At 47.3% G+C, this 17744-nt stretch overlaps 2 protein-coding genes across 5 annotated transcripts in view; both read left to right on the forward strand.

Annotated features, from left to right (window-relative positions):
• The window catches only part of LOC137299675 (protein S100-A1-like), a 5805-nt gene extending 2313 nt beyond the window's left edge, over nucleotides 1-3492 (forward strand). Inside the window, exon 3 of the mRNA XM_067968610.1 lies at nucleotides 3218-3492. Coding sequence (XP_067824711.1) covers nucleotides 3218-3379 — 162 coding nt within the window. The 3' untranslated portion in view covers nucleotides 3380-3492. The remainder of the gene's footprint in view (nucleotides 1-3217) is intronic.
• A 3643-nt stretch (nucleotides 3493-7135) lies between these two features.
• Nucleotides 7136-17667, forward strand: LOC137299663 (proteinase-activated receptor 3-like). Of its 4 annotated transcripts, XM_067968595.1 has the most exons (3): nucleotides 7136-9169; nucleotides 9288-12492; nucleotides 14298-17667. In XM_067968595.1, exons 2-3 carry the CDS (start codon nucleotides 12414-12416, stop codon nucleotides 15380-15382), a joined length of 1164 nt encoding a protein of 387 aa, XP_067824696.1. In that variant the 5' UTR covers nucleotides 7136-9169; nucleotides 9288-12413; the 3' UTR covers nucleotides 15383-17667. The 4 variants fall into 4 exon arrangements, with proteins under 4 accessions (XP_067824696.1, XP_067824695.1, XP_067824697.1 ...); XM_067968594.1 differs by having other exon boundaries at nucleotides 7136-12492; XM_067968596.1 differs by having other exon boundaries at nucleotides 7142-10381.
• Nucleotides 17668-17744: the final 77 nt, after the last annotated feature.

Raw genomic sequence — 17744 nt, forward strand, 5'->3', positions numbered from 1 at the left:
TCCTCTTCTCTTCCCCCCCGCCCCCCTCCTCTTCTCTTCCCCCCCGCCCCCCTCCTCTTCTCTTCCCCCCCGCCCCCCTCCTCTTCTCTTCCCCCCCGCCCCCCTCCTCTTCTCTTCCCCCCCGCCCCCCTCCTCTTCTCTTCCCCCCCGCCCCCCTCCTCTTCTCTTCCCCCCCGCCCCCCTCCTCTTCTCTTCCCCCCCGCCCCCCTCCTCTTCTCTTCCCCCCGCCCCCCTCCTCTTCTCTTCCCCCCCGCCCCCCTCCTCTTCTCTTCCCCCCCGCCCCCCTCCTCTTCTCTTCCCCCCCGCCCCCCTCCTCTTCTCTTCCCCCCCGCCCCCCTCCTCTTCTCTTTCCCCCCCGCCCCCCTCCTCTTCTCTTTCCCCCCGCCCCCCTCCTCTTCTCTTTCCCCCCGCCCCCCTCCTCTTCTCTTTCCCCCCGCCCCCCCTCCTCTCTCTTCCCCCGCCCCCCTCCTCTTCTCTTCCCCCCCGCCCCCCTCCCTCCTACACTCCTTTTTCGGGACATCAAGGCAGCATTTGACCGAGTGTGGCACCAAGGAGCCCTAGTAAAATTGAAGTCAATGGGAATCAGGGGAAAACTCTCCAGTGGCTGGAGTCATACCTAGCACAAAGGAAGATGGTAGTGGTTGTTGGAGGCCAAGCATCTCAGCCCCAGGGCATTGCTGCAGGAGTTCCTCAGGGCAGTGTCCTAGGCCCAACCATCTTCAGCTGCTTCATCAATGACCTTCCCTCCATCATAAGGTCAGAAATGGGGATGTTCGCTGATGACTGCACAGTGTTCAGTTCCATTCGCAACCCCTCAGATAATGAAGCAGTCCGAGCCCGCATGCAGCAAGACCTGGACAACATCCAGGCTTGGGCTGATAAGTGGCAAGTAACATTCGCGCCAGATAAGTGCCAGGCAATGACCATCTCCAACAAGAGAGAGTCTAACCACCTTCCCTTGACATTCAACGGCATTACCATCACCGAATCCCCCACCATCAACATCCTGGGGGTCACCATTGACCAGAAACTTAACTGGACCAGCCATATAAATACTGTGGCTACGAGAGCAGGTCAGAGGCTGGGTATTCTGCGGCGAGTGACTCACCTCCTGACTCCCCAAAGCCTTTCCACCATCTACAAGGCACAAGTCAGGAGTGTGATGGAATACTCTCCACTTGCCTGGATGAGTGCAGCTCCAACAACACACAAGAAGCTCGACACCATCCAAGATAAAGCAGCCCGCTTGATTGGCACCCCATCCACCACCCTAAACATTCACTCCCTTCACCACCGGCGCACTGTGGCTGCAGTGTGCACCATCCACAGGATGCACTGCAGCAACTCGCCAAGGCTTCTTCGACAGCACCTCCCAAACCCGCGACCTCTACCACCTAGAAGGACAAGGGCAGCAGGCACATGGGAACAACACCACCTGCACGTTCCCCTCCAAGTCACACACCATCCCGACTTGGAAATATATCGCCGTTCCTTCATTGTCGCTGGGTCAAAATCCTGGAACTCCCTTCCTAACAGCACTGTGGGAGAACCGTCAACACACGGACTGCAGCGGTTCAAGAAGGCGGCTCACCACCACCTTCTCGAGGGCAATTAGGGATGGGCAATAAACGCCGGCCTCGCCAGCGACGCCCACATCCTGTGAACGAATAAAAAAAAAATCCAAAGTGGATGACCTCACATTTGCCTACATTGAATTCCATTTGCCACAGTTTTGCCCATTCACCTAATCTATCAATGTCCCTTTGTAATTTTATGTTTTCATCTACACTGCTTACAATGCCACCAATCTTTGTCATCGACAAACTTAGATATGAGACTTTCTATGCCTTCATCTAAGTCGTTAATAAATATTGTGAATAATTAAGGCCCCAAGACAGATCCCTGCTGGACTCCACTAGTCACTTCCTGCCAATGTGAGTACCTACCCATTATCCCTACTCTCTGTTGCCTTTCGCTCAGCCAACTTCCTAACCAAGTCTGTACTTTTCCCTCGATTCCATGGGCTTCTATCTTAGCTAACAGTCTCTTATGTGGGACCTTATCAAATGCCTTCTGGAAGTCCATATAAATAACATCCATTGACATTCCCCTGTCCACTACTTTAGTCACCTCTTCAAAAAATTCAATCAGGTTTGTCAGGCATGACCTACCTTTCACAAATCCATGCTGACTCTCTCTGATTAACTGAAAATTCTCGGTGTTCAGTCACCCTATCCTTAATTATAGACTCCAGCATTTTCCCCACAACAGATGTTAGGCTAACTGGTCTATAATTCCCTGGTTTCCCCCTCTCTCTCCTTTCTTAAAAAGCGGAGTGACATGTGCAATTTTCCAATCTAGAGGGACGGTTCCTGAATCTAGAGAACTTTGAAAGATTATAGTTAGGGCATCTGCAATGTGCTCACTTACTTCCTTTAAAACCCTGGGATGGAAACCATCTGGTCCTGGGGATTTGTCACTCTTTAGTGCTATTATTTTCTTCATTACTGTTGCTTTACTTATATTAATTTTATCGAGTCCCTTTCCCTGATTCAATATTAGTTTTCTTGGGATTTCCGGCATGCTATCCTCTTTTTCTACTGTAAATACTGACGCAAAGTAATCGTTCAACATGTCCGCCATTTCCCCATTGTCAATGACAATATCCCCACTTTCAGTTTTTAAGGGGCCAACACTGCTCCTGACCACCCTCTTTTTCCTAATGTAACTATAAAAGTTCTTCGTATTGGTTTTGATATCCCTTGCAAGTTTCTTTTCATACACACTTTTTAGCTCTTACTATCTGTTTTGTGACTCAATGTACTGTCCCTAAACTATCCAGAAAAATGGAATTATCTTTCATTTATATAGCACCTGTCTTAACTTCAGGATGTCCCAAAGTGCTTTATAGCCAATTAGTACTTTTGCAGTGTAGTCACTGTTGTAATGTAAGGGCCTCGGTTTAACATCTCGCCCGAAGAATGGATATAGTGAGTGCTTGCTCCGTGCACTCACACTGACTCCAGGGGTTGCTCTGGAATGTGTTGCCTAGTAACTGAGCCCAGCTCCTTTAACAGGCTGTGGTTTCTGACCCTGATACCGTTACAACATTCATTTATTTAGTGCCTTTAATGTAGTAAAACATCCCCTGGCTGTCGTTGGTGAGCATTGGAAAGCTTGGAAGCTGCAAATGTTAATAACTGTCCCATTCTCCCAGGGTGTGCAGAGTAAAGATGCTGTGGGTGAGATCATGAAGGACTTGGACGTGAATGGAGATCAGGAGTTGGATTTTAAGGAGTTTATTCTGCTGATCGCCTCTCTCACCATTTTGTGCAATGAGTTTTTTCTTGAGCACCTGAAGGAAACGGGGAAAAAGTAAATTGACAAGAAAACTCCACCGACCTCCAGCTCCGGGCACCAGGAGCCGTTTTTTTTTTACCTAAATCATGTTGTGTTGTACTTAAATAAAAAGGGTCTAAATGACCAAATATATTTAGTGCTGACCTTTTCCTTTTCCCTCAGTCTCGAGCTGTGCACAGTCTCGAGTCTCTCACTCCCTCTACTGCCAGGATAATAGAACCAACAAAATGTTGAACAGAGCATTTGACTCAATCACAAGTATCGGACGCCGGCTCAGCCCAAGCTCTAAAGCAGTTTGTAGTTTTAATGCTGGTATTTCCCAATGTAAACTAAGATCATAGTCTAATGACATTGGACAATATCTCACACATATAATCTCCCAGATCAAGAGCTGTGTAACGACCAAACCTTGTAAAATTCTGCTAGTGTCTGCAGCAATAAAAGCATCAAATGAACGTCAAAGCACAGCTGGCACTGCAGTGAAGTCCAGCAGGAGACCTGCGTCATGTACCCCGACATCCCACCCTCCTACGCCCCCATGCCCCACCCTACCATCCTCCTACACCCTCACCCCCCTTCCCCCACACACTCCCAGCCCTCTGGGCCCCTCACTCACTCTCTCCCACAACCAGAACTGGAGACAGCGGGTGTTGGGTCAACAGCAATTCCCATTTATTGAGTGCCTTGAACATAAAAGTCCCAGGGTGCTTCACAGGTGCAATTATCAGTCAAAATTTGACACTGAGCCACATGAGCTATTAGGCCAGGCGACCAAAAGCTTGGTCAAAGAGATAGATTTTAAGGAGCGTCTGAAAGGAAGAGAGAGAGGCGGAGAGGTTTAGGGAGGGAATTCTAGGGCCGAGGCAGCTGAAGGCACGGCCACCAACGGTGGGGCGATTAAAATCGGGGACGGACAAGAGGTCAGAATTGGAGGAGTGCAGAGATCTCGGAGGGTTGTAGGGCTGGAGGAGGTTACAGAGATAGGGAGGGGCGAGGCCATGGAGGGATTTGAAAACAAGGATGAGAATTTTAAAATTGAGGCGTTCCCGGACTGGGAACCAATGTCTGTCCAACACAAGGTGATGGATGAACAGGACTTGGTGCGAGTTAGGATACGGGCAGCACAGTTTTGGATGCGCTCAAGTTTACGGAGGGTGGAAGATGGGAGACCGGCCAGGAGAGCATTGGAATAAAGGCATGGATGAGGGTTTCAGCAGCGGCGGGGCGGAGACGGGCGATGTTACGGAGGTGGAAGTATGGGAGGGGGAGGGAGGGAGAGTGGCAGGGAGGGAGAGAAGGAGGGAGGGAGGGAGAGAAGGAGGGAGTGGGGGAGGAAGGGAGGGGAGAGGGAGGGAGGGAAATATAGAAACATAGAAAATAGGAGCAGGAGTAGGCCATTCGGCCCTTCGAGCCTGCTCCGCCATTCAATATGATCATGGCTGATCCTCTATCTCATTACCATATTCCCGCTCTCTCCCCATACCCCTTCATGCCTTTTGTGTCCAGAAATCTATCGAGCTCTTTCTTAAATATATTCAGTGACTTGGCCTCCACTGCCTTCTGTGGTAGAGAATTCCACAGGTTCACCACCCTCTGAGTGAAGAAATTTCTCCTCATCTCAGTCCTAAATGTCCTACCCCGTATCCTGAGACTGTGACCCCTCGTTCTGGACCCCCCAGCCAGGGGTAACATCCTCCCTGCATCCAGTCTGTCCAGCCCTGTCAGAATTTTATATGTTTCAATGAGATCCCCTCTCATTCTTCTAAACTCGAGTGAATACAGGCCGAGTCGACCCAATCTCTCCTCATACGACGGTCCTGCCATCCCAGGAATCAGTCTGGTAAACCTTCGTTGCACTCCCTCCATGGCAGGTATATCCTTTCTTAGGTAAGGAGACCAAAACTGCACACAATACTCCAGGTGTGGTCTCACCAAGGCCCTGTATAACTGCAGTAAGACATCCCTGCTCCTGTACTCAAATCCTCTTGCAATGAAGGCCAACATACCATTTGCCTTCCTAACTGCTTGCTGCACCTGCATGTTTGCTTTCAGTGACTGGTGTACAAGGACACCCAGGTCCCTTTGTACATCAACATTTTCCAATCTATCACCATTTAAATAATACTCTGCCTTTCTGTTTTACCTTCCGAAGTGGATAACTTCACATTTATCCACATTATACTGCATCTGCCATGTATTTGCCCACTCACTCAACTTGTCTAAATCGCCTTGAAGCCTCTTTGCATCCTCCTCACAACTCACGATCCCCACCTAGATTTGTGTCGTCTGCAAACTTGGAAATGTTATATTTTGTTCCCTCATCCAAATCATTGATGTATATTGTGAATAGCTGGGGCCCAAGCACTGATCCCTGCGGTACCCCACTAGTCACTGCCTGTCACCCCGAGAAAGACCCATTTATTCCTACTCTCTGTTTCCTGTCTGTCAACCAATTTTCAATCCATGCCAGTATATTCCCCCCAATCCCATGTGCTTTAATTTTGCACACTAACCTCTTGTGTGGGACTTTATCTAAAGCTTTCTGAAAATCCAAATAAACCACATCCATTGGTTCTCCTTTATCTATTCTACCAGTTACATCCTCAAAAAACTCCAGTAGGTTTGTCAAACATGATTTCCCTTTCATAAATCCATGTTGACTTTGTCTAATCCCGTTGATATTTTCTAACTGTCCTGTTACCAGAGAAAGGGAGAGAAAGAGGGAGTGGGGGAGGAAAGGAGGGGAAGGGGGAGGGAGTGGGAGAGAGGAGGGAGAGAGGGAGGGAACAAGAGTGGGAGAGAGGGAGAGTGGGTGGGAGGGAGAGAGAGAGAAAGGGATGAGCAAAGGAGGTCTGGACTTTTTTTATGAGGCCTGGAGGTGCACTCCTCTCCTTGGGCCCCTCAATGGAAAGTTTTTTGAACTTAGCTTCAATGGTCTCCCGGCGCCCGACAGTTTTACCCAGCAGCAGGAAAGGGTTAAAATGCCATCAGGGCCCCGATTTGCTGGCGTCCAATGGGAGCCTCATCCATCAGCAGAACCAGCAGTGTAATAATTGTGGAGCGGGAAATGGAGTGGGAAATGGAGTGGGAAATGGAGTGGGAAATGGAGTGGCTGCATTGTCTGCTCCCTGCCCCTTTTCCACCGGGGGTGGGGGAGTTAAAATGCCCCATTTATTTCTGATTTTACATCGAATGTACAGCACAGAAACAGGCCATTCGGCCCAACAGGTCTATCCCGGTGTTTATGCTCCACACGAGTCTCCTCCCTCCCTACTTCATCTCACCCTATCAGCAAATCCTTCTATTCCTTTCTCCCTCGTGTTTATCGAGCTTCCCCTTAAATGTATCTACGCTATTTGTCTCAATCACTCCTTGTGGGAGCGAGTTCCACATTCTCACCACTTTCTGGGTAAAGAAGTTTCTCCTGAATTCCCCATTGGATTTATTAGTGACTATCTTATATTTATGGCCCCTGGTTCTGGTCTCCCCCCTCAATGTGCTGGTGTAACTGTTACTTGTGTCTGTCTCGTGCTCATTTACTGGACATGGAGGTTTTGTTGACTTGCACTTGATGTGATCAACACTTCAATTAAATTCCCGATAAAAGTCAACTGGAAGAAAAACAAAGAGTGGACATGCTGTCTCCCCTGGAAACGGGATACGATGAATGGGATGTCTACATTGACGCAATGCCACAGTGCAATCTACAAACTGACATCATGATATATTCTTACAATAAAAACGGGCTTCAAAGAACTGTGTTTGTGAGCAGCAGTTTACAGGAAGCAAAGCTGAGCTACTGAGCATGAAACCATTTCCTGAGACTGTCACAGGAGGCCGATAAACACTGCAGGAAATGGAGCAGATTGTTGCGTGGGATGGCCTGATATCTGACATTGCCAGGCGGATACTGGATTTCAGCTGGAAAACTGCAACTTCATGATCAAAACAAGCAGCTCTCCAACCGACCGAGGCTCTGAGTGTTTGTAACAGGAGGCAGCAGACAGCAGCGGACTGATCCCAGGGGATGGGCAAATGGAAAAAGAGCAGGGAACCTCATTGTGTACGGTCCAGGAAGTGAGATAAGGAGACTTATAGACAAGCAACAGAGTGAAAACTAAGTTTAGAACTGACTCACTGCATGTTGAGCCCAGTACACTCACGGAGCAAAGTGTTGATGGAAATGTTGATGTTCAAAGGGACCTGGGTGTCCTTGTACATGAGTCACTGAAAGCAAACATGTAGGTGCAGCAAGCAGTTAGGGAGGCAAATGGTATGTTGGCCTTTTTTACAAGAGGATTTGAGTACAGGAGTAAAGATGTCTTACTGCAATTATATAGGGCCTTGGTGAGACCACACCTGGAGTATTGTGTACAATTTTGGTCTCCTTACCTAAGAAAGGATATACTTGCAATAGAGGGAGTGCAACGAAGGTTCACCAGACTGATTCCTGGGATGGTGGGATTGTCGTATGAGCAGAGATTGAGTAGACTAGGCCTGTATTCTCTTGTTTAGAAGAATGAGAGGTGATCTCATTGAAACATACAAAATTCTTACAGGGCTCGACAGGGTAGATGCAGGGAGGCTGTTTCCCCTGGCAGGGGAATCTAGACCCAGGGGTCACAGTCTCAGGATAAGGGGTCGGCCATTTAAGACTGAGATGAGGAGAAATCTCTTCACTCAGAGGGTGGTGAATCTTTGGAATTCTCTACCCCAGAGGGCTGTGGAGGCTCAGTCATTGAGTACATTCAAAACAGAGATCAATAGATTTCTAGATATTTAAGGCATCAAGGGATATGGGGATAGTGCAGGAAAATGGAGTTGAGGTAGAAGATCAGCCATGATCTTATTGAATGGTGGAGCAGGCTCGAGGGGCCGGATGGCCTACTCCTGCTCCTGCTCCTTTTTCTTATGTTCTTATGTTCTTAGTACCATTAGCTGCCATTAACTTTGGTCTCTGTTAAACTTCATTCCTTATACACAGTCCTTCAGCTGCTCTCCAGGATTGTCCTGGAGTCTCCAGGAATTAAAGATTAATCTCCTGGACACTGCTAGGAGCAAACACCCTGGAAAAACATCAAAGAAGCATTGAAAATAATTGAACTTTTTTTTGTTTTTGGTTATAAAAATATTGGAGATGGGAAAAGGCTGTTTGACTGGGAGGAGCGGTCACCCCTGAACTTTATCCCCTCTCCGGGTCCAGGATGCGCTGATTATAGGGGGATCTCACATCAATAGAGTCGGTGTCTCGATCAAAATGGCTGCTGCAACAAAATGGTGTCGGCCGTGGCTCAGCGGGTCGCACTCTTGCCTCTGAGTCAGAAGGTCGTGGGTTCGAGACCCACTCCAGAGACTTGAGCACAAAATCCAGGCTGACACTCGCAGTGCAATACTGAGGGAGCGCCGCACTGTCGGAGGGTCAGTACTGAGGGAGTGCCGCACTGTCGGAGGGTCAGTACTGAGGGAGTGCAGCACTGTCGGAGGGTCAGTACTGAGGGAGCGCCGCACTGTCGGAGGGGCCGTATTTTGGACGAGATGTTAAACCGAGGCCCCGTCTGCCCTCTCGGGTGGATGTAAAAGATCCCACGGCATTATTTGAAGAAGAGCAGGGGAGTTCTCCCCGGTGTCTTGGGCCAATATTTACCCCTCGACCAACACCACTAAAAACAGATTATCTGGTCATTATCACATTGCTGTTTGTGGGATCTTGCTGTGCGCAAATTGGCTGTTGCATTTCCTACATTACAACAGTGACTACACTTCAAAAGTACTTCATTGGCCGTAAAACACTTTGGAATGTCCTGAGGAGGTGAAAAACGTGATAGAAATACAAGCTCGAACTTTCATTTTGTGATCAGAGTGAAACTCATCTCATTCGGTTTAATCTCTGAAATTAATTTTAATTGTCTCCTTTGTGGATTCCACAGAATGGAGGCTGATTGGTGAGGAGTTGGTTACCTGGTGAAACGGGGACTGCTGGGAGTTAAAGCAAAGCACCATTTCTGGTGTTCAAAAAAATCTCTTTGTATTATTGTGTGAAGGAGGAGCCCAATTTGGGGCTGGTAAGGAGACAATGCTCTGGGAGATTCTGCGAAGGAATGTAAGAATTAACCCAATAACAGATATAATTTAGTATAATTATAATCAATAGTAGAAGTAGAATGAAATGTGCTATGAATCTATGTATCTATAAATGTAAACTGTCCTGTGTATTAATATAGTTTGAACCATGTAACGTGGATTCAATAAGAAAGTGCTGGTGAGCTGAGAAGGGTGCATGATGGTTATTATCGTCAAGTTTGCAGTTAAAACTAACAGAATGCTGACAACATTAAAGTGGGAATTAACAGACCTTGGGGAGATCACAGGCTCTGAGGGAGGATGGGCTGTAATAGTATAGTGTCTAAAGATATGTAGATAAAGAGACTGAAAGTTAATTAAATCAGGGAGTCACCCAGGCTCAGGCCTCTCTATCTCGAGCCTCCACAAGCTAGTGAATAGAAGTCTGTTTATACAAACGGTCATGTGAAGGCTGGCAATACAAACTCTAAGATAAGGTACCATTAGGTCTGTAACAACAGGGCACGGATGGGACCAGGAGTTATGCTTGGGACGTAACTTCTGAAGGCTGAGAGATGTGATTAATGGTCAGGCTGAGAGATGTGGATGTGATAGTGAACGGCCACATAGACTGAAACAGGGGATAAGAAGAGACCTCAAAAGCTGAGGAGGGTGCACAAGATTCTGGCGAGGAAGAAGAGAACTCTTCAGTCAAAAGATCACAGCCAGAGAGAGAGAGAGAGAGAGACCGCACTGCAGTCACTTGGAGCGATAGAGAGAGAGAGAGAGAGAGGGAGAGACCGTGCCGCAGACACTCGGAGAGATAGAGAGAGAGAGAGAGAGAGAGACCGCACTGCAGACACTCGGAGAGATAGAGAGAGAGAGAGAGAGAGACCGCACTGCAGACACTCGGAGAGATACTTCCAAGGTTTCAAGGAACAGACTGAGACTATTTCTCTTTGTTAAGTATCACTTTCTTTGTACTAATTGTGATGTGATTAATAAATCTGTTTTGCCTTTAACCAGAATACCAGTACCTTGGGGGTCTTGTTGTCACGAACCAGTCCTTGGATTGGATTGAATTATAATCCTGAAAGTAGGGGTTTAAATCCTACAGGAGCATTTACCATCTTTACTGCTGGAGGGTGTCCTCCTGTAATGACTGGGTGCAGGTGGCTGGGGGAGTGAGCAGGGCCGAGCTGCCCCCTAGGACACAGGAACAAACGAGGAAGACAATCTCTAGACTCCACTATTCCAATGCTCTCCTGCCCGGCCTCCCATCTTCCACCCTCATAAACTTCAGCTCATCCAAAACTCTGCTGCCCCGTATCCTAACTCACACCAAGTCCTGTTCACCCATCACCCCCTGTGCTCGCTGACCTACATTGGCTCCCGGTCCGGGAACGCCTTGATTTTAAAATTCTCATCCTTGTTTTCAAATCCCTCCATGGCCCTCGCCCCTCCCTATCTCTGTAACCTCCTCCAGCCCTACAACCCTCCGAGATCTCTGCGCTCCTCCAATTCTGGCCTCTTCCGTATCCCCGACTTCCTTCACTCCACCATTGGCGGCCGTGCCTTCAGCTGCCTGGGCCCTAAGCTCTGGAATTCCCTCCCTAAACCTCTCCGCCTCTCTCTCTCCTCCTTTAAGACGCTCCTTAAAACCTCCCTCTTTGACCAAGCTTTTGGTCACCTGTCCTAATATCTCCTTAAGTGGCTCGGGGTCAAATTTTGTCTGATTTACGCTCCTGTGAAGCACCTTGGGACATCTTACTCCGTAAAAGGCGCTATATAAATGCAAGTTATTGTTGTTGAAGAAGGTTTTGGGGGCATCAGGAGAGCAAGAAGTAGGAGTTCTGCGGACGTTCCTCGATGTCCCACTTAACTTCGGCGATCAGGAAAGCAGTGTGGAAATTAGCCGAACGTGCTGGGCAGTGAGTGAGTGGTGTCAGTGGGGGGGCCAGTAATGGTGGGAGGACCCTGCACTGCAGTCTCATGGTGACATGAGCCCAGTTATTAGTGGGGGAGCACGAAGGATGTTTATATGACTCTCCTCTACCTGTTATTTTAGTGCCAGTCATTTAAATCAGCAGGTCAGCACCTGCCTTAAAATAGTAGCTGAAGGAGGATTAGAGTCGTCCTCTAACGAGCCACAGTGGTTCCCAGTCTAGAGTTCCCAGGACGAACCAGGCTGTAGTGATGTAAGGAACTGCAACAGTACCTGTCCTGTTAAATTAAACCCACTTCAATCCAAGATATTTCTCCCAGTCACATCAATCTCCTCAATAAATCGTCAGACAGCTCTGGGAGTTTCTGTTTTTTCCACCAATTAATTCTCCTCGGAGAGTTATGGAGCACCTTCTCTGATATTGGCCAGGATTCATTACTCCGAACGTCAGCCTTCACAGCAGGATATTCAACAGTGGAAGGCATCACAGATGACCTCACTCTTGTCCTCACTCACTGCCCACATATGGATTTTCCAGCAGGTTTACATAGAATGACATAGAATGTACAGCACAGAAACAGGCCATTTGGCCCAACAGGTCTATGCCGGTGTTTATGCTCCACACGAGCCTCCTCCCTCCCTACTTCATCTCACCCTATCAAGAGTCACTGGATAGTCAGCGATAAGGAGCAGGAACCCTGGCTGATGTCCCCCCTCCTTGCCCGAGACTTCTGTTGCCCTTTCTGGTACCTGTATCACTCTTGAACTAACTCGGCGCAGGTTGAAGTTTGAAGCCTGGGTGCTGCAGCTCAGCTAATCCCTGAATAACTCAGTCAGCCATTGGTGGCGCCCGCCTGGCATTGTCTATTGTAATGTTATTCTGTAATAGTTTACATGAACCAACTGCTGCTTCCTCGGATGACGGAGCCGGTGTGGGGCGATATTTACGTCTGCGTGCAGGGGTTTCCTGCAGCCTTGTTATAACACCCTTAAATATACAGGGGAGAGCTGCAGCTGTGGAAACACATCGTTTAGAGGCAGACAACAAATGGACGTCTCACTGCTTTCTCAGACGCTCAATGTCTTCACTGCTTTGCTCTCATCTGCTGGAGCCTGCTGCTCACAAGGTTAGATTCATCCCCTTACTTCACTCTTTCCTCCATCACCCATAAGCTATTCTACGTTTAGGGAGCTAAACTAAAGTCGGGGTCTTTAGAGAGCACATTGAGTGTGTTGCCTGGATAATTCTTCCTGATCCATTAAGTTTTAGATCAAACAGCAAAATGTTGATGGTCCCAGCCTGGGTGAAATGAAGCTTCTGATTCCGAATCTTTCTAAGATTCCGAGGCTCTGTGAGATGTTCTAAACAAATTGGCCAACTGCAAATATATTTCCTATCTTCAAAAATAAAGATAGAACTAACCCAGGGAACCAGTGAGCCCAATGTCAGAGGTAGGAAAAATACCAAAATCTTTGCTAAACGATCAGATAACAAAACATCTTGAGACAGAGAATGTAATGAAAAAATAGTCAGCATGGATTTCTAAAAGGACGACATAACTAAACAACCTTAATGAATTCTTTGAAGAAATGACAGAGAATAGACCAGGGCAGTGTAGTTGATGTGATATACATAGACTTTCAGAAAGCCTTCGATAAGATGCCACATAAAGACTCATCACAAAGGTCAGGGCCATTGGGGTCAGGGGCCAGGAAGCAGAATGGATTGAAAGATGGCGATAGAACAGGAAACAGAAGCAAGGAGTGAGATCGTTTACCAGGGTGTGGGTCAGGACTGAGACTGGTTAATGTGTGTGATTGATTGATTGGTTAATATGTGTGATTGGTTGATTGGTTAATGTGTGCGATTGATTGATTGGTTAATATGTGCGATTGATTGATTGGTTAATGTGTGTGATTGATTGATTGGTTAATGTGTGGAATTGATTGGTTAATGTGTGTGTGATTGATTGACTGATTGGTTGATTAGTTAATGTGTGTGGTCAATGTGTGGGATTGATTGGTTAATGTGTGGGATTGGTTAACGTGATTGGTTAATGTGTGGGATTGATTGATTGGTTAATGTATGTGATTGGTTAACATGACTGATTGATGTGTGCTTTCCTGAGGTCACATCAACAAGAAGCAAAAGAATCAGCAGGAAAGTACTTGTACTACAAGAGAATAAAATTCCTGAAAGAAATGGTTTGGGGGAGGCTTTTGGTGATGTGTACTCATTTTTAAGGGTTAGCCTGAGTGTTATCAGTGTTTTGTAGATTTCCTAAGTTTCAATTGAAACTTGGAAGCAGATCCTGGTCGGTGAGCAGATATTCAGTGAAAGGCAACGTTTCAATGTGGATTGGCAGAAGGACAGGTTCATGTTGGGCAAATGAACAGTGAGACGTGACAGGTTGAACTGATTTAACCACAGCACTGGGAGAAGGTGACACTGGATAGGAGGAGGAGACATTGATATATTAAGATTTCACACATGGGTCAAGGGCTGAGGCCATTTGCTCTTTGTCGCTGCTGTTCAGTTGTGTCGGGAGGTGGGAGATCCTGTTACTTGAGTCCGCTGTCTTTGACGGTCTCTGCTGCCTCTCCTTAACTAGTCTTTCAACAGAGAAAAGTGAACACGTGGACAAATAAATAGTGTGAGTATTGGTGAGGACAGTTTGATGTTCATTAAGGCACTGGGTGCTATTTTACGCACAAGAAATGTCTATCATGATGAAAGGAATATTATTGGAGACACAAATTGTAATAATGTATTTGAGATCCTACCGCTGGATGGAATTGAGCACAGTGCAGTTAATTAAAGGCGTGTGTTGTACACTAAAATAAACTGACCAATCCTCAAGTCCCAGGGTATAGTTTACACCAACAGGAAGACGAGCTCCAAAATGACAAAAAAAATCTTTTTTTATTTCAGAATCTTCGCTATTTGAATTTCAAGATGTTATTAATCCAATCACAAACTCAACTAATAATTCTGCAATAATTCAAAATGTGCTGAGTGAATCACCAAGATATTATCTGACCAGTTCTGTCACCACGGTGATGATTCCTGCCATTTCCAGCATCATCTTTGTCATTGGTCTCCCAGCCAATGGGCTGGCTCTTTTGGTTCTGGTCACCAAGGTCCAGAGAATGCCTTCCACCATCTTCCTGATGAACCTGGCGACTGCTGATCTTCTCCTGATCCTAGTGCTGCCGTTCAAAATCCACTATCACTTCCTGGGCAATGACTGGCTCTTTGGTGAGGGTCTGTGTCGGACAATGACCGCCTTCTTCTATGGGAACATGTACTGCTCCATCCTGCTCCTCACCTTCATCAGCATCGACAGATACTTCGCTCTGGTCCATCCATTCTTCTCCAAACGCTTCAGGGACAATACGTTTGCCGTTGGTGCCTGTTCGGTGATTTGGGCGCTTGTTGTACTCTCCGTGTTACCGTTTCTCCTCCAGAGGCAGACGTACCCAATCCAGGATCTAAACATCACCACCTGCCATGATGCCTTGCCAGGAAACCTGCAGTCTGGTTATTTCTTCTATTACTTTGTGTGTTTGGTTGTGTTTGAGTTTCTCATTCCCTCTCTTGTTACTATATTCTGTTACGTGTCTATAATCAAAACATTGATGATTAATGAAGGTAAATATGCCAAAGCTGTAAGGACCATAATTCTAGTGCTGATAGTGTATGTGGTGTGTTTCACCCCCAGTAATATAATCCTCCTCATCCACCACTCTGAGTATCACCTCACACATTCCAGTGACCTGTATTTCTATTATATGATCTGCCTGGCACTCAGCACCTTCAATAACTGCATCGACCCTTTCATCTACTACTACATCTCCGAGGAGTTCAGGGACAAAGTGAGAAGTTTGATCTGGTTTTGCAAAGAAACAAAAGATGAAGATTCAAGAAAAACAGCCCAGAAACTCCTTCTGGCCAACATCACATCAGGATCTAGACCAAAAGCACCAGTAGGAGATCTTGAACGAGGGCAGCTGTAGGTCCATAAGGAGACAGACCATTAGCATCACTTCTTGCAACATTAAACCCGATACTGGCTGTAACTCCTGGTGCATTCAGCAAATATTGGAAATGAAGAACAAACCTTTTAATGAAGGACTTCACCACACACTAAGCTGGTGGAACTTAAGTGAACGCTACTTTGCGTCTTGTGTCAGGCAGACTGTTCCCTACTCCCCTCCCATGATTACTGGTCCTCTGTAATATACGTAGCTGCTGCTCATCATCATCATTCAGATGTTGTAACAAAATTGCTGATGAAATCATGTCACCAATTCGCTCCCATTTCTCTATCCACCAATAGAGCGCCTCTCTTTGAGACACCCAATATGGTCAAACTTTCCTCATTCCTTTGATTTTTTTTCTTACCAACTCGTTGCTGTGAAGAGAGGACAGCAAATGCCCCAATAAATCACCATATCACCTCGAACCCTACAGGTCATCAACCAGGATTCAACTGGCCAGGTGGTAGTTGGACGTTTCTCACTCACTGTCAAACTGGAGGGGGAGAGCAGGCACCTCAAAACTCCACTGATGGGGCGAGCGTTACAAACCACATCCCACATCATTGGATCATGGCCGCTGACTAAACACTCTGGGGGCTGGCGCACTTTGCCTGCTGTTCTTTAAAATGGCTGGAATTAATCGCTGAGTCCGTACACGCTAAATAACACTGAAGGTGCTAACTCTGTGTGGAACATACCCACTCAAATACACTCACTCTACCTGTTACTACAGATGACCTATATTCAGATTCTAATCATTTACAGCATGGAGATAAAAGCCAGTACATCTGGCATAGCTGGTTGTTTCAGTGAGTAACTAAGCCACACCGATCAGTAAGACCCTGATTTGATCTCCAGTCTGTGCTGAGTTGGCCGATAACAGGGATGGTGGCAGTAGGGACGGTACAATTGATCGCAGTGCCCAGGATTCCCAGTCCCGGTCACTATCCATTAATCCCACTAAAAAGTGTGGGTGCGGACGGATATTAGGCAGGGACAGAATCCATCTTAACTGCGACGCTTCTATGGTTAAATAGTCTGCTGATACTCACCACCTGGGCTCACACATGAAGAATGGTCACTTGGAGGAGATACAAGATTAGCTGAGAGTCAGTGCCTTCAGGAGCGATTGGGACCTGTACCCTAGTGAGAGTCAGTGCCTTCAGGAGTGATTGGGACCTGTACTCCAATGAGAGTCAGTGCCTTCAGGAGCAATTGGGACCTGTACACCAGTGAGAGTCAGCGCCTTCAGGAGCGATTGGGACCTGTACTCCAATGAGAGTCAGTGCCTTCAGGAGCAATTGGGACCTGTACACCAGTGAGAGTCAGCACCTTCAGGAGCAATAGGGACCTGTACTCCAATGAGAGTCAGCGCCTTCAGGAGCAATAGGGACCTGTACTCCAATGAGAGTCAGCGCCTTCAGGAGCGATTGGGACCTGTACCCCAATGAGAGTCAGCACCTTCAGGAGCAATAGGGACCTGTACTCCAATGAGAGTCAGCGCCTTCAGGAGCGATTGGGACCTGTACCCCAATGAGAGTCAGCACCTTCAGGAGCAATAGGGACCTGTACTCCAATGAGAGTCAGCGCCTTCAGGAGCGATTGGGACCTGTACCCCAATGAGAGTCAGCACCTTCAGGAGCAATTGGGACCTGTACACCAGTGAGAGTCAGCACCTTCAGGAGCAATAGGGACCTGTACCCCAATGAGAGTCAGCACCTTCAGGAGCAATTGGGACCTGTACACCAGTGAGAGTCAGTGCCTTCAGGAGCAATTGGGACCTGTACCCCAATGAGAGTCAGCACCTTCAGGAGCAATAGGGACCTGTACTCCAATGAGAGTCAGCGCCTTCAGGAGCGATTGGGACCTGTACCCCAATGAGAGTCAGCACCTTCAGGAGCAATAGGGACCTGTACTCCAATGAGAGTCAGCGCCTTCAGGAGCGATTGGGACCTGTACCCCAATGAGAGTCAGCACCTTCAGGAGCAATAGGGACCTGTACTCCAATGAGAGTCAGCGCCTTCAGGAGCGATTGGGACCTGTACCCCAATGAGAGTCAGTGCCTTCAGGAGAGGGAAAATTAGCTGAATAAAGAAATGGGGGGAAAACTGAATTTACGTGGGAGATTAGCATGTGGTGTTAAGACAATCCCTATGGGCCCTGGCTCTGTCTGCAATTCTATGTTGGACTGTGTGGATCAGTCACCAACTGAGCCAGCAAATGGGTTGAAATTGCTGTCTTTGCAGAATAAATTTTTCAAGTACAACCTTCTGTCTGGATTTTTTTATTGAAATGCATTGCAATCTTTGAAAAGTCAGTTTTAGTTTCAGCGAGTTAG

This window comes from Heptranchias perlo, chromosome 29 (assembly GCF_035084215.1).
Source record: "Heptranchias perlo isolate sHepPer1 chromosome 29, sHepPer1.hap1, whole genome shotgun sequence".
NCBI classification, from domain to species: domain Eukaryota; kingdom Metazoa; phylum Chordata; class Chondrichthyes; order Hexanchiformes; family Hexanchidae; genus Heptranchias; species Heptranchias perlo.